Here is a 21,112-nt window from a genome sequence, read left to right as displayed (position 1 = left end):
ATTTTGAGTAAGACAATGCGGGAGCCTGGTTACCGACGGCGGTGATGGTGCTTTCTTTGGTTCTTGCCGTCCACCCAGTCTCAATGACAAATATCTTTGTGCCACGTTCAATGTTTGTGCCCAAGGCTCGCGGTTCGCCTGAACATTACAGTCTGCGGGACTTTCTGTGTATTTGGCGGTGTTATGGCGAAGTTTTCTGGGCACGGGAAATGCCGAAATCCAGTTGCTGACAAACTTTGTCAGCACACATGTGCACTCGACTCGACTCTGACTTTGAACCAACTTTTTTCGCTACCACGATGTTCTTGATCATCGTGGAGTCTCCGAAGACGTGGTATGACAGAAAATTCTCTATCTCCTGATTTACCATCCGTTTATTTTTTTACGGGTTATCAAATTCTAAAATCAACCCTGCGGAGGCCAAATTTACTATACTATCTTTTTGAGAGTGCGTACCAAAGTGCGTAGCGGCAGTGGGGCAATCACTGACCGAGACGGGTTGAAAAGGCTGTCGATTACACTCCACCGGAGGATCGGACGACGCAATGGCCCCAGCAGCCCAGTACATATCTCAGCACGGTAGGAAGTTTTAACAGATCCAGGCTGACAGTTACGCACAGCTACGGGTCAGCGCCTATATTCCGCGAACCTCAGGCCTCTAAATATGTTTTATTGTTTGGTATATGCTACACAGGGTACTCTCTTTTCAGTCAGTGCGATTTCTCCTACTCAGTTCATTTAATCCTAATGCCACTGCAGGCACATGTCAAAATCGATCGAACTGGTTGATTAAACTTCTGAAAGCTGCCTAAAATAGGTGCTTGGATGGACTCCGTCAACCCCTGTCCCAAGTTCAGAGAATTTGCAGCGGCGGCAAGATGCAGTCCTGCTCGTAAACGAAAATGAACTCCTCCTCGAGGATCGTTCGGTGACTCTGCCCGATCTATCATAGTAAGGACATTAATCGCCGGCCAAGTCATACTCGAACAAAGCTCACGGCAACAGCCGTATCGCTGGTTTAGTTTAAGTTTATATATGGACACTTTGAAATTCGCCTCTCACGCAGATTCTCACTAGAAATCCTATTTTCCTAATCTCTACCACGGCTTCTCAGTGAATTGTTCAAACCGGTACAAATTTCCACATCGGATGGCTACTAGCCAACTATACAACGTCTCAGGGTCCAGGGGGAAACGCGTCTTAGGTATCCCACCAATTGCCACACTCGGTGACCGGCCAATCATCCATCTCTGAATCAGAGCAAGACGGTGCATCTCATCAGAGCAGGAAAAAGAAGGATACACAGCTCTGAAGCCACACAGTAAATATACGCGTGGATACATAAAGCGACGTCCTCCCATGCGGGCACCGCGGTATGGAATTGTTCCTGCTCCATCATGACCCTGTTCATGTTGTTCCCCGTTCCCCTGCGGATCTTCAAGTTCTTGACAATAACAAGTCCGCAAATCTGGTAAAAGTGTAGGTTCAATGCACACGCATCTTTTATTTTCTACCATTAGAGATTTTTCATGCAGAGCGTGCAATCGTTTACGAACAGGGCAGGACCTCAAGTACGTATCTTTGCCTCTTTCCAATATTTCGACAACGTATTGACTGCTTCATAGCTTCTCTCTGGTTTTGGCAACATATTCCTGCTCGGAGTTCTGACGGTACAAGTCTGTGAGTGTCGCACATCCAGGATTTATCACAGTTTGGATCCATCTAACCCTAGTCTTCATTCGTAACAAGTCATATACCACACCGTATTCCACCATGACCGCCTTGTCATCCGCGTCCTAATTTACAGTGTATACATCCTCGAATCTCTACAAACCGTCCTGCTCATCCGCGACCTATTCCGCAACTTTGCCGAAGGCTTCGCGGACCCCGAGTCCCTCGACCAAATTGGACTACTATGGGTCAGCATACCGCTAATAAATGGAATAGGTATGTGGATATATACCTTTTACCGTGTTCTGACTTAAGTAATGGACATGTACATATACAATTACAGTCACATTCATCTGTCAAGGGTTATACGCGTATCGCATCCACATCCTCTTCGCAAAAAGAATATTAGCAGGCGTAGTCGTCCTAGTAAGTGACAATGCCTCAACATACACGCTCTGATGACAACGGCCGGTCTACCGTAGGGATGTTTTGTGCAACTCATCACCTCCATCATCCTCAGCGTCGAGTGCCAGAAGAACACCCGGCTGAGTGAACTCTTCTCTCCTAACTTGGTCCTTATATCCGGGGTACGCTTTCCAAGGGTGCTCATTTTCCAAAATCCAACTAACCTTGAATATCCAAATATATTTTCCACGGACAGATCTGGTACAGCAGCTCCGCGATATGTGACGTCGTTATCGCCCTATCTCTGACCTACTACGTGAGTTGCAGATTCCGCATGTTATAGCTACATATACGCCGTAGCTTTATAGCTTTAACAAAACAACCACGCATTGAATGGCTCTAACTCACACATACACACCCCTCCCCAGTTCTTCCGCAAACAAACACCAAAAGACGCTAGAAACAAACTAACAATCCAGAAGATTGCACGGATCACAATCGGTACGGGCGCATTAACCGGTTCGTCCCTTCCCATCGATTACATTGCATCTACCCCGAATATTCTCTTAATCTACACACAAACAGCAACAACAGCAATCCTCTGCTGCGTCCTCAACTTTATCCCTTCCAAACCAGCCTACTACCAAACAAGCACCGCCATCCTCGGAAAACTCTACTCAAACTCCATGCTCGTCCTCCTCAACTCGCGCATGTCCATGTCCGAGTTTGGTGGCGATGCTGCTTGGAGGGAGAGGTATGTAATGTCGTCAATCGAGTTTCGGGACTTGCCTGGCTTTGAGCAGCAGCAGCAGCAGCAAGGGAGGAGGGGGAGCAGGGGGAGATCTTCGGGAGCTTCACCGGGGTCGGGGTCGGTGTCGGGGATGGCCCCGGGAGAGAGGGAGGAAGAGAGGAATAGTGATTTCGTTTCAAGTATAGGTTCCCATCAGGATGGGAGCTTATACGATCCAGGACATTGCGTTAGTAGGGTGTAGCATGTATTATTGATGCTTTGATTGTATGGTATACCAAGTAATTTATAATTTTATTGAATAATCACAAGTTTCCAAACTTTTCACAACGCCTTTGAAAGCAATTGATGACGACGGCCACGCACGACATCTAAGCACTTATTCAATGCACCTATACTTGATTTAGAATAAGAGGACTACTTTTTGTTGCTATTTCATCGATATTCATCGATAAAACGGAAGAATATGGTGGACAAACTTGCATTTGCGGAGGCATATGAGGCCCAACTGATCCCAAACACTAAAAAATAGCTGTGAGGTTGCGTCTAACAGGAATAATATGTTGTTACACTTGATTTTAAATAGGAAGCCGGGGGAAATGCAGGAAAGTGCGTGGGACATGCGCTGGACGTGCATAGAAATATTTACCTGTTGGGAAGTGCAGGGGCGTTCAGTGAAGCGCGAGTGTCATGCTGAAGGTAAAAGGACAATTCAATGGAAGGTATGATGAATGTTCAGAATGCCGCTTCGGCGGATTAGGTAGGAGCTTGTATTCTCATGCGGGCCGTTTCAAGTGGACACTCGGGTGCGTAGATGCAACTTTGCTCGAAAATGATAAAAGCAGTGATGGGCCAGCGGCGTCCTAGGTGCGTCGAGCAAACAAAATGAATAAAATAAGTGACAAAGCCTGGAGTACCGCTATGAGAGGCGTCTGAGGGTCTCTTTGGTCCTCTAACCAGTTGAATACGACGAGAATGCGATAGAAACGAAGGTGAACGATCTGTTATTGTGTAGTTAATTTTCTAGCTAGGTTTTATAATACTAAGGTGGTGTGTGTGTGTGTAAAACAAAATTTGTAAAGAAATAAGCGAAGCGAACACGAAACATGAAGGCCAAGACACTATGAGTAAGTCTACAGAAGAAGGAGATTAATTAAAATGTAAAAATTTCTCGGATTGGGAGGAAACGGCGAGGATGCGAAGCCGGGCGCCTATTGTGTCTACTCGGAATGTGTGGGCAAAATGAAATGCTGTGCAGTATCCGAAAGTCCGATTCTAAAATGAAGAAATATATTACGACGGCTTATATAAAATGAAATGGCGATTAGAAACAGATGAGTAATGGAACCGGGAGCGAGGAGTATCGGTGTCGGTGGGGGATGTCGGTGGTGTATTGATGTTCCGGTGTCATGTGAAGCGTGGAAAAGTGGACTTGGTGGTGCGCGCGATTTCCGTGGTTAGCGAGCTGCACTGCGTATCAGCAGTAAATGAACAAGTTAAAGCCTAGAAACCTCTGTATGATGTAGTTCTTTGTACCTACTACCACTACTACACTCTCTAGTACTATCTCTTGTATCTTATAGTATTCTCAATGCCCTACCTCGGTGTTCATAAACATCAAATATGATATGCCTTCAAAGAAACAACCATTAAACGACTCGAAAGTTCATGATCACTGAATGGGTTTTTTGAGTTTCATTGGCACTATATATGACTTGCATTAGAGATGCTAGCGTATAGGAATTAAACAGTTGATTATATTTATACAGTTGAACCCCTCTTAACCCATACCTCTCGGTGGACGGCTCAGGGTATGGGTTATCAGGGGTTATGGGTTTCAGGAGGTATGCTAAAAACAGGCCTGAAAATTCGCGAAAAAATCGTTAAAAATACACAAAAAATTCCTCGATGATAAGACGGATACCAATTAGATACATTCAAGGTACTACTAGCTATGATCTAAAATAATCAGTTACTACAGTATCTTTCATTGTTCTGGCTCTTCAAGGTGCAGTTTTCTGTTTAATGAGTCCAAAAGTGTTTCAATTGTACGGGCAGTAGGATTGTCCATGTCGCTGATGTATTTGGTAAGAACAGAGCGGGGTTAAAAAATTCTTTGCCGAATGATTGCCGAAGTTTCCAAGCCAGTGTGTTGAGCCTCCGTTTTTGTAGCTACGAGGAGGTTTCAGTGGTACATTACCCAAATAAGCCACCGGGGTACTAAATTTTGACACAAAAGTAAAGGTCCCAGCCTATATATGGTAGGTAAAACCTATGGGTTTTGAGAGTGAAGGGGTATGGGTTATGGGTTATTGCGGACTTATGGGTTATGGTGTGCAATTCCCTGCAAACCAAGTTGGTGGACAGCTGATGCTATGGGTTACCAGGGGTTATGGGTTTGAGAGGTATGGGTTAAGAGGGGTTCAACTGTAATAGTAATTCTATTCGTGCTATGTAGTTGTTGTACAATATGCATATGTAGTATGTAATTGTTTCCAAAAATTGTGTCGTGATCATGTAAAGATACGAGTGATGCGAAATGAGTTGGGATGAGTAAAAATCATAAAACGAATCAGAACAAAGAATATGCGGGAATCCTCCAGATGAAAAAAATACAAATCATAACGGAATTGATAAAGATACAGTGATAAAGAGTTGGGGGAATGGGGAGCGTTGGCGAATCACCCAATCCACTCGCCGCCGCGTGCAAGACTAGCAAACACGCCTTTGCGTTCCATGAGCCAGTCATAGGAACCTTCTTCCACAACCTCGCCGTCTTGCACGACAACAATGCGGTCGCACATCATCATCGCCTCTAAATTGTGCGTGATCATGATCGTCGTCCGCCCGCCTTCTTCTTTGACGCTGTAGATAGCCTCGAGCACCGCCGCCTGGTTCTCGGTATCCAGCGACGACGTGCACTCGTCCAAAATCAAAATGTTCGATGGCCGTACCAACGCCCTGGCAATTTGCAGTCGTTGGGCTTGACCACCCGAGATAAGAGACGCGTTCTCTCCAACGTGGGTATCGTACCCTTGCGGCAGACCCATAATAAACTCGTGGATATTTGCCTTCTTTGCAGCATATCGGATGTCGACCTCTGAAATCGTCGGGTGGCCGTAGCGGATGTTATCCGAGATGCTCGCGTCGAACAGGTGAGGTTGCTGACTGACGACCGAGACGTGATCTCTAAGGTATCCAACGTCCATGAAACGCGTGTCGACGCCGCCGATGGTGACCGAACCGGAAGTTGGCTCGTAGAGGCGTTGAAGGAGTGAGGCGACGGTCGACTTGCCGCTTCCTGAAGGACCGACGATGGCGACACACTCGCCTGCGCGAATGCGGAGATCGACGTTCTTGAGGATGGGAGCCAGAGGGCGGGATGGGTAGGTGAAGCTAACAGCGTTGAGGTTGATGTTGCCGGAGAGGTCAGTGCAAAGCGTGCCGTACGATTCATGAGTAACCGTATCGAGGTTGGAGAGTTTGTTGAAGTCGGCAGTAGCTTGCACGGCTTTCGCGATCTTTTGAGCTTTATACAAATGTCAACGATGTAATTATTATCCAGACTAAATGATCACTTACTGAAACCCATAAGCTGCGAGCCGATTGTAACAGTGAACACAACCAAGTTGAGGACTTGAACCATTTGCAGGTAAGAGTATGTGCCGTTTGCGATGAGCACAGCGCCAACGTAGAACAACGCTGCCTCAGCAAAGTAGATCAGGCCGCTCGCAACACCATACGTGCATCCTTCCACAAAGCCGCCGCGAATGCCAGTCGCCAGAGTCTTGTCAGCGGATGCATCGAATTGGGCCTTGAACACGCCATCGAAAGACATGGAGCGAATGCCTCGAATGTTGATAACCGTCTGGCAAAAGATGGATCAGTTACAGTGTCTGGACAACTATAACCATTACTCACGTCGTAGTATCCCCTCGCGACTTCCTCCCTCGCTCTTTTGTTCCTGACCTCGCACCTCGCCACAAGCTTGGTCTGGATAGCCATCACACCCGCAAAAATCGGTGCAATCGCCATGCCCGCCAAAGTAAGCTGCCACCCCGCGACCAACGCCCACACCAGACCCACGCTCAACATCGCGACCACAACCACCATCTGACCCCACACAACAGCGACGAGGTCCCGCGCGTCGTCCCCATCCTTGACGAGAATCTGCACGAGGCGCGCGGGGGAGTGTTTGGACAGGTCGAACCATGCACGATCTTGCGACATGATCTTTCCGAATGCGCGCTTGCGTAGCGACGTGACCCACGAGATTCCGACGGTCTCCATGACAAAGTACTTCAGACCGAGGAGGAACCCCTCCATACCCGCTGCGCCTAGCACGAGTCCACCGTAAGTGTTGATGGCGTTGAGGTCCTGAGCGCCAATGGAGACCTCGTACAAGAGGCGGGAGAGAAGGTAGGAGAAGATGGGGGTCATGGCTCCGTTCATTACGCAAACGACGAGACCGAAGAACAGGAGAGGCTTGCGCGAGATGGACCTGTATGCAATACGCATGAGCGCCCAGAACGGTGGGAGGGGTTCTTCGCTCTCCGCGTCTTGATCTTCTGGTCCGCCGGACACCGCAGACTTCTCGACCTTGATATGGGAGAGAGCATTCGCGTCGCTGCCGTTCCACTTGGTCCGTGTGCGGGTGAGCCGTGTAGTCCTCACTTGTCGGGCGGTGGTAGCACTCCTCTCCATCGTCTTCTTCTGCAAATTGAATTCGAGTTCCTCCACACTATCTGTCGCCGCCGTCGCCGTCGACATCCGATAGGTGGAAGCAGTAAAAGTTGCGGAAGTAGGAGTAGGAGGGAGGCTGTATCGTCTTGTGTTGACCGTATGGGCGGAATCAGGAGAAGTTGGAAGCTGAAGACCCGAAGGAAACATGGCCGAAGATGGGCGCCTTTTGCGTCGTGGTTGATTTTCGAGACTTTCCTGAGTTTCGTTGGATGGATGGACGGTGGCAGAGGCAGCGATGGCGGGCTTAGTACCGATGAGGTCGTCAAGAACGTCGAACATCCACGCGCCGAATGTCATTGGTCGCAGGGCGAGGCTCTGGTGCTTGAGGTACGGTGGCATTTCCTTGTCTTTGTTCTCATCGGCCTCTTCCTGTAGATCCAAAGCAGGCACAGGCTTCTCCTCGTCGTCTTTCTCGGGGAGGAAACCACCAGTCTCGCGTTGAGCATCCATCAACTTTTTGAACTCGCCCTGGTCGCTACCATAATCGGCCTTGACTTCCTCAAGGTCGGACCTATACCCCTGTTCGACGACGCGGCCATCCTTAAGCACATAAACGAAATCCTGAGCGGTGATTTGGGAGAGGTCGTGGGTGATAACAATGGTCGTTTTGTTGTGTCGCCAACGCTTGATAGCTTCGAAGACGAGAATGCGTGACGTAGCGTCGAGGGCGGAAGTGGCCTCGTCTGTGAACTATAAGTCTGAAAGAATCATGGTATGAAAGCGAAAGGACTCACCGAGAATCAGAACAGCTGGATTCCGCAACAACGCCCGTGCAATCGCAAGCCTCTGCTTCTGCCCACCACTGAGACCAACGCCTGCACCTCCACCGAGAAGGGTATCGTAGCCTTGAGGTAGATCTCGCACGAACTCATGCAGCAATGCAGCACGGCAGGCACCTTCCACTTGTCTCCGGCTTGGAGGTCCGTTCGGATGATCGTGCATCGCCATTGCGATGTTTTCGTAAACGCTCTTCTCATCGAAAATGACAACGCCTGCGGCTCCTTGTTGACCAACACACGCAACGTGTGAACGAAGCCAAGTTTGATCCAAAAGGCCCATATCCCATTCATCGAAGTTCATGAGACCCTGCTGGGGTTCGTACATCTTCAAAAGAAGATGTGTGACGGTGGATTTCCCAGATCCTGAGGAGCCAACGATGAACGTCGTGTCGTTGGCGGGAAGGAATAATGATACATCGGAAAGAACGGGTACAGTTGGTCTGGAAGGATAGGCGAAGGTGACATTGTAAAGAGCGAGGCCGCCGGAAAACTTGGTAGGAATGATTTTACGAGGGGAAGGGGGAGCGGAGGGGTTGTAGTCGATAAGAGTAAGAAGAGCGGCCATGCCGATCTTACCCTTAGCAAGAACAATAAATTGAGGAACGCACATCTGAAGGTTACTCGAAGCAATCAGGCAAGCCCAGAAGACAGCCATCACGTCTCCAGCACTGATCCTGCCTTCTCTAACGAGCTTTGCGCCGAACCAAAACCCCTGCACAAACATAGCCATCATCACAAACTGTGATATACCAGATGTGATTGCCCATAGCTTGTTTAGACTCTTCGCTGCCAGACGAAGGGACACAAAGAGGTCGTTCGCGCGGGACTGTTCGAGGCTTGCAGCATTGAAAGCTTTGACTGTCGATATCGCAGCAACAGCGCGGTCGATAATTGTTGCGGCAACAGCAGTTTGTTCGCGCTCGTGAGCCAGCCGAGGGGCGGCCAGGCCTTGCGAAAGGCCTTGCACAATGACAAGGATGGGTAGGGCGGAGAGGATGACCAGAGTGAGCGCCCAGGATCGCATGAATGCGAGGATGAGGCAGGTAACGCATGTGGTAAGATATTGAATGAGCATCCCTGATGCAAGGGACGAAGCCATTCGAACTTCGTCAGTTTCTCTGAAAAAAAGGCGTGAATAATGGAAGTACGAAAGGAAAAAGAGTGCCATACCGAGAGAATTTTGCCATAAGACCTCCAGCACCAGCGTCTTCTTCAGATCCCATATGGCCATCAAACCATGAGAGATCTTTCTGAGAGACGGAGGTGTAGATAGTCTTGCGCAGACCCATCACATTGGTTTCGCCAATCCAAATCCACAGACTTGATGTAATGCTGCTCAAGGCCAAAGCACCAACAGCCAAGCCAATGAGTTCGAGGGCAGCAATCCCTACACCTCGAAGAAGTTCGTCTTTTGCAGATTGTGGAGGATTAGGAGTGAGGGGGAATTTGGCGAAGGCGTCGAATGCTTGCCCGACAACATATGTCATAAAGGGAGCAACGCCGCCAGCGATGATTGAAGTGAGAATAGCCGGAAGGACCAAGAGTAGAAGCTTCCGTCGTGGAACGAAGGAAAATAGAAGTCGAATGGAGGGGGGGATCGCAGGAGGTGAAGGTTGCGGGGGCATGGATGTCGCGTCGACTGTGTTTAGTTTGATGTCGTCGTTCGAGTCAAGAGACGAACGGGGTGAATGGTCATGAAGGTCGTAAGCGGACATGGTGAAGGAAATGAAGAGAAAGGAATAAAGAAAGGAAAGGGAAGAAAGAAACCATTATCACTTCGCTCATACAATCAATTATAGCAGACAATGCTAGAGTCGACAATGTCCAGGACAATAAGCCTATTGTTTCTCGGGTGTACAAATAAGCACAATCAAAGGCGGCATCCGCATTTAGCTGTTGTGCCGGCTCTCGCGTCAAAGACGTGGGAATATGAAGCTCACATGTGACATGCGTGCCTTAATTACCGAAATAGTAACCGGCCGACCTTAAATGGTGAGCAAACAAAGAGAAAACAAGAATGGGCATCCTCTGGAAAAAAACTCACGGCAAACAGTTATCGGACACATCCAGTCTTAGACAAATAAATCCATAGACGATAACATCAAGGTGAGATTCGGCCAACGAACTGGAGTTTTCGGAGTCAATGCTGGAGAGTGAAATGATGTAAAGTGCTAGTCATAAGGACCTCGAAGTGCGGAGCATGGATATCATGGTTTATCTAGGGGGATGACCTGAGTGAATTCATGCAAATCAAAGTATAAGACAAAAAACTTTCTTGATTCAAATCCACTTGACACATAGCTTTTCCTACAAACGCATTATTGGAAGCCAGTGACCAATCAGAGTGCACATGGACTGTCAGCCTCATAGTGTATAGGGATAAGTAAGCGCATATAACTTGCCAATAGGTGGGAACCAAATGGCCATAGGAGGTAAGTAACAAGTTCCATAAATAATGGAAGCAAAAAGTGTTAATATATGCGCGAGCTTGAAGTCGCATGGTTGAAAATTCATTGTTTCTGTAATTAAGTGTTAATTATATGCGCCTTTTGATGAACAAAAACAAAAAAGCGAGCCTTTACCGAAACACGATAACGTTCCCCGGCATAAGCACTTATGTAAAGGCCGCTATTACGGCTAGTCCTTTCCTGTATGTAGATATTGTTTGAATCGAAGGCAAGAAACCGACCGGCAGCGAGGGAAGAAATTGTCAAAGCAGGAAGACGAGAGGAGAGGGAAACAGGGGAGGGGAAACAGGGGAAGGAAAAACGAAAATTGGCTTTTCAAAATACCATCGATGCTTTATACCGGGATGAATCGGAGTTTTAATCAAAAGATTTTCGAAAGCACCCACAAATTCAGTCATAAGGAAGCCTTTTTGGGCGACGAAATAACCATTGCGTCTGTGCGGGGCTCGATGACGTATGTCTTCTATTTCGAGAACATGCCCAAATGCGTCCGGACGGAACCAAAAAAAAACTGAGTACACAGCCACCACGTGGTGACAGAAATCTATTTTTGTCCCATCGAGGCTGGTTTGCGTTGTTTCCAGGTTGTTTCCTAAGTTCTTACAGAATTATGAATTATCATATATTTATATTAAAGCTATTAGCAGTACATAATTTATAGATTCTATTGCAGCTTATCTCCATAACTGAGACGAGTGCAAGCCTGTTTTCTAAATTAAAGGAATTTTCAAAGCTTTATGAATTAATGGACATCTGTCGTTCCACAATGATTAATGGTCCAAAACAGAATACCACAAATTGTAGTAGAGGAAGCGCTTTCAGAACTGTGGGTCCGAGTGACTGTAAAGATGGAAGCGTTAATTATGCGCTATCACTCGTAATCTTGTTGCAAATTAATAATGACTCAGCGTGATCCACTAATCCCACTTTTGTTTGCGGAGCATAAGTCCAAATAGTGAAGCAATGTTATAAATGTTCTATTAATAGACATCCCCGACAACCGGCGGTGGAACCGTAATGAAACACGCTCTCCTGCTCATCACTATCATGCCACAGCCCACGGACAAGGCGGTGTATCCGGGTGCCATATAATGTATATAACCCTCATTCCTGGAGTCTTCTTTTCAACGCCGGGCGCATTGTATCCACTACAAGTAAGCCATTCTTTCTGTTTGTTGTTGCAGTTCACGACCTAATTGATCCAACATCAAGCACTACCGTGACACTGACAGTTACTGTCGACACTAGGCTGGACCTATCATACCATATCATAAAGACAAATGCTCTTCTCACCCATATCTGTGTTTTTGGCTATTGCAGTCTATGGAGGGTTGGTCACCGCCATGGTAAGCATTGCACCACATTGCTGTTTAGTCCGTTTGGAAGCATCATCCTAATACCAACGACATAAGACCACCGAAGGATTCTTAGCCCTTGAGTCTCGCAGTGCGCTGTCCAAATTTGAAGGACCCGGCGGCGTGGAGGCGCGTGGCGCGGGTGACATGAACGTCCATCTCAGGGAACTCTTTGACGAGGAGGACCTTTACGAGCGAGAATACTTCGACGATGCGGCGCTTGAGTTTGTCACCCGGTACGGAGACGATGCTCAGGATCAAAAGCGACGAGAGCCGGAGCCGATCTACCTGGACGAAGCGGATGCTTATGAGGCGAGGGATTACTACGATTGGCTCGAGGAGTTGGATGCTCGATACTACGACGAGCTAGAGGAAAGATTCGACATTGGCATGTTTGATGCTGATGATGTGAATGCTCGGGAATTGGAACAATCTGAAGTTAGTATTTTTTGAACTTCCCATTATGCGCAGTGCTTATTTGACCTGGTTGGAATTCGATAGATTGATGCCCGGGAACCCCGCCGCCATTTCTTCTGCGGTACTGCCATCTTAAATCCTCGACCACTTAGTGACTCTTAGTTTCAAATACGGAGCGTGTTATTCTCTAATACGTTTTTGACACTGTACCAACCAAATAATAGTATTCCCCGAGATGAGACAGCACGGAGATGTGTTTATATAGATCATTTTCCAAACCTTCCCATGGTAAACAATCTACGAAACCAAGCGTAAGCACCACTCGCTCTGTCTGAACTGGCTGGTTTGTGGGTTCGAAGATAAGAGGCCCCGACGATAGTTTTCGAAAATGGTTTCCGTTTTACACCCATTTCGTCCTGAATTTGAAGAACTGCACCGGAGTTATGCCCTGCGAGGGATTTAGCAATGATATCCCTGGCAGGGCACTTTCCCTGGACAAATTTCGCTCCAGCTTTTGTTATTGGCTCGAGGAACTTCTCCAGTGACATGATTTTCTCCGTTTGTTCGCCGCGTTCTTTTTCCCATTTTGTTGTCGCGATGAGTATCCTGCTGAGCGAATCAGCTCCGCACAATTCCTGCAGAGTGCGAAGACATTCATAGTCTTCAAGGCATAATGCGTTCTGAGATATATCGAAGAGCCAGATAATCCCAGCTAGTAAGAGATTGGCCGTGTGACTTGAAAGGAAGTTGAATATTAACATGATTCCATGACATTATGGTAATCCCCACGTACATGTCTCTGAGCCAATTGGCTACCGTCTCAATGGGCGGAGCTTGATCTTCATTGCCATTAATGACGCCATCCAACCCAGGGGTGTCGACGAGGACTATACGCCGTCCTTCAGAGGTCTTTCGAAGACCTGCTGTCCGAACTTCGGTAGTGCATCTTCTTAGAGTGTGCTCTACTTTCATGAGTTGTTCGGGCTTGAGGTTGTGACCATACTCCTCTCTCAAAACCTCGTTGATGAACTGGTGCAGCGCACTTCAAGTTAGACAAGGACAGCTTTAAAACCTCGTCACCCAGGACATACTTCGCTTTTTCCAACCCCCGATCGACCCATTATGCTATGAATTACCATGAGACAAAGTATTGGGGAATTTACAATATACGTACACAACATGAACATCGACATTTTCTGGATATTTCTGCAGAAAATTTCGAATGTTCTCATCTTCAGCTAGAATGGGGCCACTCCCATTGACTGATGTACCCATGGACCTAGAGGAGTATATTTCTGTCCATTAGCCCAAAGTACGATACTAAAAAAGCATTACAGCCGTGTATACCTCAAGTGCTTATTTACAAACTTGTAAGCAATCGTTTGGTCCTTGTGGGGAGCGGTGAATGGGAAAAGCTGTTAGGTCCGTACTTGAAGGGTACGAGTGTGAATTAAAGGCAAAGGTGACAGCAGCGCAAACGTGTTACACTCGTGTTCGTAACATAGTTCGCTAAGGGCATCAAGCGGTGCTGAGAGAGCTGCCAGCATGTCAACCCCATCAACGATCAAGGTCTTCCCGATCAAGGTTCTGTTGCTTGGACCGGCCCGGAGATTGCTAGGATTTGTATAGTTGCACCGCTGTTTGTCACCAGACGTAAAGAGTCCGGAGAAGTTAAGGGTAGCTGGGTTCCTTGTGGGGAGCGGTGAATGGGAAAACCTGTTTAGGTCCGTACTTGAACGGTACGAGTGTGAATTAAAGGCAATGCACAGTGATAAGAAGGTGACAGCAGCGCAAACGTGTTTACACTCGTGTTAATTTATAAATAACATAGTTCGCAAAGGGCATCAAGCACTGATTTTTGGTACTGACAGTGAGAGAGCTGCCAGCATGTCAACCCGGTCATCGGTCAAGGTCTTCTCGATCAAGGTTCTGCCGCTTGGACCGGCCCGGAGATTGCTAGGACTTGAGAACTCGCACCGCTGTTTGAGTCCGAAGAAGTTAATCCAAAGCCCAAGGGTAGCAATTTTTAGCATACATAATCATCTTTTACTTTTATGACTTACACTCGTTTTTTATGTCTGCACCTTGATGTACAACCACTTTTAGTTGTTAAGTTGTGACTTATTGGATTATTCCAACTTACCAGACAGTGACTTCTCAATGTGCCCCACTCGACAAGGGCATTCACAAAGCGGACAAGACTTTGGGTAGCTTTTAAAGCCACCGAGATTGCTGCATGCGGAGGTTTTGAAAATGTGATATAGTGACTAACGACACAATATTTAGCAAAGTTCAATGAAGCAGTACCGTCACTGGCAATGGGCTATACTCACACCAGATTATCAGCCAATGATAATAACACTGTATAGTGTGTCTGGAACTATTTTAGTCGGGGCATGTGCGGCATTCATTTGCCTCATGTCAAACACATTCTACATCGACGTGTTAATGACCGTGAATACTTATAAGTCACCAAATACTTGTGTAAGGTCGCGACTGGTACATTTTGTTTCGGCACACTTAAAGCGCACCTCGCTTCCAATCATGCAAAAAGTGTTCAGCAAACCGAAGATCGCTTCTACCATCAGGGACCAAGGGGAATTGGAGAAGCTTTTGAATATTAGAAACATTGTTATACCGTGTGTTGATTTCGTTTCAATCTGGCCTGGAAATTCTAACGATAGATTTAAGGGTAATGGGTCCCACAGGAGTTGGAAAGAGTACTGTGAGTAGATGTTTTTATCACCAGATGCTTAAACGATTTTAATTACTATGCGCAACTTCAGTTTATCAACGCCATTGTTGCAAAAGAGTTCGATGAGATAGACAGCTCATCGATGAAACCTTGTCTTATGGAGGTTGGACATGGCCTTGTTTCCTGCACAAAGGATGTACAGGCGTCTTGTATCAAATCCCCTATGGACCTCGTTCGCATGCAGCAGATGCTAGATCACTCGGTCGTTCTTGTCGACACTCCAGGTTTTGACGATACCTATCGGGATGATTTTGAAATATTGCAAAAAATTGCTGATTGGCTCAAGGAATCGTAAGCATTATCAATAAACACTCTCAGATAGATCGAGGCTAATCTTATCGCAAGATACAATGACCAACATGTAATCGCAGGAGTTATTTACCTTCACGACATATCCTTGGACCGCTTCCCCGGAAGCGCAGCCAAGAATCTCGATGTGTTCAAAAGCTTATGCGGGCGACAAGCGTTCTCAAGTATAGTGATGGTAGAGACCAAAGGAGAGAAGGCGTTTCCTGACAGGGTTGAGCGATACGATCAAGAGATGCGAAATAGTTTTTGGAAAGATTTGGTGGAGGCGGGAGTGACCATCCGAAGTTTTGACAACGACTATGAATCCGCTCGCTCAGTCGTGGATTACATCCTCACGGAGTTCACGCAGAAATTCATACTCCAGCTTCAAAAAGAAGTTGCAGAGGACCACAAGCTTCTCCCAGACACCGATGCGGGCAGGAAGCTGAAGTTGGCGTTGAAAGACGTATTGGAGCGCTCGCAAGATTTGCTTTCGAAGTCCAGTGTATATAACGTCGACCCAGAGACGCTCAAAGTTATGGAGGAGACGGTCAAGCTACTCTCAGCCCAAGTTGCTGCATTGCGCAAACCCTCCCCACTCAAAGCTTTTTTCCAGCGCTTGTCAAATTTGTTCTAGCAGTTTCAAAAGAGTAATTGAATAGATTCATTGTCTTCTCGACGGATCTACCGCGAATCCAATTGAGTTTACTGTATAAAGCCAATTTTAGATAGTAATACAACCCATGCTGGAATAGCGCATGAAACACAGACGTTCGGTTTGACCACTGATTCGTTTTGATGACTGATCATCAGTAATATTTTCAACTCCGAACACAACCCTGTTGATTGCACGTGAAACGCAATGCGCCGACATGCCGCCCTTTCATTCGTTTTGATGGCATTGTCGGCGTTGCAAAACAATCAATTTTTTAGCACTCATTCATTTTGCTCATTTCTGCATTGTTTCTGGTCAAAAAAAAGTAGGATTATGTATAACCCATACACTAAAGCTTAAATTTCAATTTCCAGAAGAAACGGAGCACGGAAAGGTGGGTAAACCGAATCAGTGGTCAAACCGAACGTCTGGTCAATGATAGTAGGTCAATTGGCCTTCTGTATAGTCCAATTTATAATCGCCGCAGTCGACGGGATCCCAATATTTTACTCATCCTATTGCTATGCATCTAGACAGTAGCACAATTAACAATAATAGAAATTTTATTATACATCGTTGTAAGGAGAACCTTCTTACTCCACGTAGTCTACTTATTATTTGGTGAAAGCCCTCCCCTATATACGAGTCCAATCGAAGGTAGAATCTGAAGTGAACGGCCGTGTAACGTTTGGGCTCCTGAGCGGCCATGACGTGTTGGGAAGATAATGATTGTGATTATGACTGCGTGCGATAATGAAGGCCACGTATTCGGCTTCTCCCCGCTGCATTCAGTGCACATGTTTGCCACGTGTGAGCAGAACTGCATCAAACCATTTGATCCAGACGTACAGCAGGCGTATAAGCTCATTAATAGCACGTTCATGAAGGAAGTACAGCGACCGTTGAGTTTTCAGTCGCTCCACAAACGACAACCACATTGAATACGTAGACAATCTTTGGACTTTGTTTACATGATGGCTGATTCTCAGAAATACTAGTCAAGCCTTACAATTTATTGTAACGCCATTTTGGCACTTTGAAGTTCCCTGAAACTTAATGGGCATAGGTACAAATATAAGATTTTGAAATGATATACAAATTTTCTCTGACTAATGGAAGCAGCGTGCTTTATACAGTTCCCATGAAGCTGACCTTTATCTGGCTAGTTTTGCTGACTCGAGGCCCTGACTTCCCTTCTTCTTTAATGCGCCTACTGGAGAGATTTTTGCACCCCCGAGTGGCGAGCGCCAGCCCAAGGTCTACGAATGAGGGAGTGGAGCCGCACAGATTTTTCACTGCTGGAGATATCGTAATACCGTATGTACTGGACATCCTCTGATGAAATTCATAACATTTAAATGGTATTTCAGAGTGATAGGCCCTACGGGAACAGGAAAAAGTACTGTATGTACCAAGAGACTGAGCTGTATAGCTAACCGCCAATCTATCGAGTTTAGTTTATCAACACTATTCTAGAAGTTGAGCGTTCGGGGGCGGAAGCAAACGGCCAGGGTCTTTTGGGTGTTGGGAAAGGTCTACGCTCCTGCACTCGTGAAATTACGCCGGTCAAAATAAAATCCCTGGATGACCCCCGCATACTATACCCCATGGCTATAAAGGACCGCTCTGTAATGGTTGTTGACACACCTGGCTTCGATGACACATGTACCGAGGACGTGCAGGTGTTAAGAAAGATTGCAACCTGGTTAAAGAAATCGTAAGCATGCTATTTCTAATACTGAGGTGTTCTTTCAGCTAAAACGCAGACATTACTGAAGGTATGAAGAGAGGAAGACAGTTGCTGGTGTTCTTTATCTTCATGATATTTCCCAGGACCGCTTCACCGGCAGCGTTCGAAAAAACCTTGAGCTATTTAGGCGTCTATGTGGTAGAGAAGCATTCTCACAGGTGGTTATCGTTATGACCAAGGGAGAAAAGCTCCATCCTCAAATTGCCAGCAAATACGAGTATGAACTAAGATCGGAACACTGGAGAGACCTCATTGACGCCGGGGCTACAGTTCTGGGTTTCAAGCGAAATTATCGATCTGCTCGATCAATAATCGACCACGTCCTTCGAGGCTTAACAAGGAAGTTCATTCTCCAACTTCAAAAAGAGTTGGTGATACAGAAAAAACTCCTTCCGGCTACAGAAGCCGGAAAGCATTTGAAGACGACTCTTCAGCAGGTTCTTGCGCTACAGTCAACCGTACTGGACATGACATGCGCCATGGCTACAACTGAGGAAGAAAATGCAGGCGAGCTCGAAGAGAGGTTGCGAGAGCTTCGCGATGAGATGAAAATTCTTTCTGAACAGATCACTACTTTGCGGGATGGGAGCGTACCATATTCTAATACATTCTTCTGCTGTACTCGAAACTTGCTGCATAATTAAATAGATTCTAGTGGGCTTGTAGTTGTACCTACCAATAGATAAATTTTTATCTCACTTTTACTCTTGATGGTAGAAATTTCTATCTAAATGAATTTTGCCTGCTGAATAAATGGTCTGGACTATTCTTCTAAGTGTGATTTCGGCAATTTCGGTGGCCGCACAGAATGTTCGTTTTTCAGCTATGATGCCAAGACTCCCCCTGGGCACTTGAGCTTGAGGGAGAATCTAATCTCTACTCTCCAGCATTGAAAGATAATCATGAAACAGGGCCACAGAATACAAAGGACGGAATGTCACGCCGGTGCAGCAAATCCTTTCTTTATTTCTCTCACTGTCAACCTCGCGAAGAAACCGCGTCTATGTCCTTACAACACGCGTCAAAGCCTCCCAAAATCCATCATGGACGCGTCCTCAACTGCCCAGGTGCCGATTTCGGAGTTTCAAAGATGCAATTCGTGCCACACCATGAAATCAGTTGGAGAAGAACACTTCAAGGCTCGTGCCGATGGAAATTTATTCAAGACATGTGGCGAATGCCTGGACAAGAAAAAGAAAGCTCGTTTGAACAAACTTAGACTCAGGAATGCAAATAAGGAGAATCTTACGCAGGCTTCAGAAGAAGGCTCAGATGACCGGATACTGAGTCCCCCACTCGAATATGAGGACAGTGCTTTGTTCCAAGGCATGAAAATTGTCAAGCTTGATGCCTTCGTTCAAACGTTGTTGAAAACTGGAGGCAAAATCGACGTAGTCACCGCGAAAGTGAACGTATCTGGGACGGAAGCGTCAAGTTCTCGCGACATGGCCGACAAAGTTGCGAAGGCGATTTGGGAATGCTCCGGGTATCGGTTCATGTACGTCCCATTACCTTTTTAATTGAACAGACATTAACCCGAAAATAGTTACCACAGCTTCTACATGCACAAACTGTCGTTGTCCTCGAAGTTCCGATACTACTGCGCACAGATGTACTCACGCCAGCGAACCAATAAGGATTGCGAGAGTATAAAAGAACGCAGAAAGCCCTCTATGCAAACTTTTCAATGTCACGGATGGCTTTTTATGACCGTTTATCAGGAATTGCATGTGGTTGAAGTCAGTGTGCAACATAAGGAAAAGCATGTACCCTATCGGTGCATTGACGTCCCACCAGCTGTTCACGAATTCCTCAAAGATAATCCGGGGATATCGTTTGCCCAGGTGCGTACCTTAGCATATGTATATATGCCCCAGTCTCATTAACTCGGTCTAAGCTTTGGAAGAAAATACTGGAAATGGACCCAGCTCCTGGATATAGCAGGAAAGCTATGCGTCAGTATAGGATAGCTATGGGTCGACAAAGTGACGACAAGATGGAAACGAGATGCTGATGCTAATGATGTCGGCAGAAGTGAGTGTTGTACGTTGTTCAACATTTGCATCGAATGCAAGGTCATTCTGACTTACTAATCACAAAGTACGAAACATCAGGAGATTCGCACTTCAAAGGGAGAGGGTTGTATATATAGTTTATGTACCTTGACATATCATAATCGTTTTAAAAACACGATCAATTGCCAGTGTCGGTTCGCCGAACTTGAGTAAAATGAGGGTTGGGCGCGATGGTAGATTGAATATCGAACATTTGACGTTCAAGGGTATAAACTTACACATACATTTTTATTTGAATGTCGCTTCCAATTGACGGGGGCAGTATTTTCAGTCCAAAGTGCTTTGAAAAACTTGATGACTCGTTCCGAGGGGTCAGAGGAGATATAGAAGACATAGATGAGAATAAACATAGGAGATTGGAAACAGTAAACGCTGACCCGGCATGCACAGGTAGACAGAGAGTTATGCAGAATCCAAGTTTGTCATGGGGGTTGTGGTGACTGGATAGTTACAGAATCTAAACAATAGCCATCATCCTACCAACCACACGATACGAATTCAACATCCGATTTCGTAAATCATTGCAAGAGAATAGCCTTGAGTTCAACGTCGTTCATCGCAGGCATTTAGATTCAATTCAACTTGAACAGAACGTGAGGTATCTACCAGTTTTAGATCTCAGCATGATTAGAGATATCAGTACCAAAGCAGTGATAGAAGATCCAAGAAGGTTTCGATGAATACGGCTTTCAAAATGAGCGATGGAACAGAGTTGGAGTTGGAACAGAGGGAGGCTTAAGAAAAAAGTTGACGGAGTCTATGAATGAATCAAATATGATGCCGAGCACGTGACGCTGATAATCGCAAACACGCGACGGTCACGAGCTCACATACCTCGTTTGTTGTGTTCACTACGGTTCACTGCGTTTGGGCTCTTGACGTTCGAAATTGTTTCGTCTGAGTCGTTGGAATGCTCAGATAGGTCATAGAGAAATCCCAGTCCGTGTAATCCAACAAGAGGATAAATTTTCTTCAATCTAGGTCGCCAATAAGGTATGAAAAT

General features: G+C 46.3%; 7 protein-coding genes across 7 annotated transcripts; 5 read left to right on the top strand and 2 right to left on the bottom strand.

Annotated features, from left to right (window-relative positions):
- Positions 1-1,529: 1,529 nt before the first annotated feature.
- Positions 1,530-3,068, top strand: JR316_0002956 (uncharacterized protein; the record flags this gene model as incomplete). Its single annotated transcript, XM_047888739.1, has 4 exons — positions 1,530-1,571; positions 1,626-1,680; positions 1,750-1,919; positions 2,505-3,068. 4 exons carry the CDS (start codon positions 1,530-1,532, stop codon positions 3,066-3,068), a joined length of 831 nt encoding a protein of 276 aa, XP_047751113.1.
- Positions 3,069-5,505: 2,437 nt separating this feature from the next.
- On the bottom strand, positions 5,506-10,061 carry JR316_0002955 (Alpha-factor-transporting ATPase; the record flags this gene model as incomplete). The annotated part of the gene is made up of 5 exons (XM_047888738.1): positions 5,506-6,353; positions 6,407-6,692; positions 6,746-8,250; positions 8,302-9,464; positions 9,517-10,061. The coding sequence occupies 5 exons, from the start codon at positions 10,059-10,061 to the stop codon at positions 5,506-5,508; spliced, it is 4,347 nt and encodes a 1,448-aa protein (XP_047751112.1).
- Positions 10,062-12,094: 2,033 nt separating this feature from the next.
- On the top strand, positions 12,095-12,748 carry JR316_0002954 (uncharacterized protein; the record flags this gene model as incomplete). Its single annotated transcript, XM_047888737.1, has 3 exons — positions 12,095-12,160; positions 12,227-12,607; positions 12,671-12,748. The coding sequence occupies 3 exons, from the start codon at positions 12,095-12,097 to the stop codon at positions 12,746-12,748; spliced, it is 525 nt and encodes a 174-aa protein (XP_047751111.1).
- Positions 12,749-12,852: 104 nt separating this feature from the next.
- On the bottom strand, positions 12,853-13,861 carry JR316_0002953 (uncharacterized protein; the record flags this gene model as incomplete). The annotated part of the gene is made up of 4 exons (XM_047888736.1): positions 12,853-13,321; positions 13,380-13,615; positions 13,678-13,711; positions 13,761-13,861. 4 exons carry the CDS (start codon positions 13,859-13,861, stop codon positions 12,853-12,855), a joined length of 840 nt encoding a protein of 279 aa, XP_047751110.1.
- A 1,269-nt stretch (positions 13,862-15,130) lies between these two features.
- On the top strand, positions 15,131-16,266 carry JR316_0002952 (uncharacterized protein; the record flags this gene model as incomplete). The annotated part of the gene is made up of 4 exons (XM_047888735.1): positions 15,131-15,225; positions 15,278-15,311; positions 15,373-15,632; positions 15,687-16,266. The coding sequence occupies 4 exons, from the start codon at positions 15,131-15,133 to the stop codon at positions 16,264-16,266; spliced, it is 969 nt and encodes a 322-aa protein (XP_047751109.1).
- A 1,625-nt stretch (positions 16,267-17,891) lies between these two features.
- JR316_0002951 (uncharacterized protein) lies at positions 17,892-18,678 on the top strand (the record flags this gene model as incomplete). Its single annotated transcript, XM_047888734.1, has 2 exons — positions 17,892-18,001; positions 18,063-18,678. 2 exons carry the CDS (start codon positions 17,892-17,894, stop codon positions 18,676-18,678), a joined length of 726 nt encoding a protein of 241 aa, XP_047751108.1.
- Positions 18,679-19,077: 399 nt separating this feature from the next.
- Positions 19,078-20,048, top strand: JR316_0002950 (uncharacterized protein; the record flags this gene model as incomplete). Its single annotated transcript, XM_047888733.1, has 3 exons — positions 19,078-19,532; positions 19,581-19,878; positions 19,932-20,048. The coding sequence occupies 3 exons, from the start codon at positions 19,078-19,080 to the stop codon at positions 20,046-20,048; spliced, it is 870 nt and encodes a 289-aa protein (XP_047751107.1).
- Between the last annotated feature and the right edge of the window lie 1,064 nt (positions 20,049-21,112).

Source organism: Psilocybe cubensis, chromosome 3 (genome assembly GCF_017499595.1).
Source record: "Psilocybe cubensis strain MGC-MH-2018 chromosome 3, whole genome shotgun sequence".
NCBI classification, from domain to species: domain Eukaryota; kingdom Fungi; phylum Basidiomycota; class Agaricomycetes; order Agaricales; family Agrocybaceae; genus Psilocybe; species Psilocybe cubensis.
The sequence above is the reverse complement of the archived record's forward strand: the minus strand, read 5'-3'. Positions and strand labels throughout refer to the sequence as shown.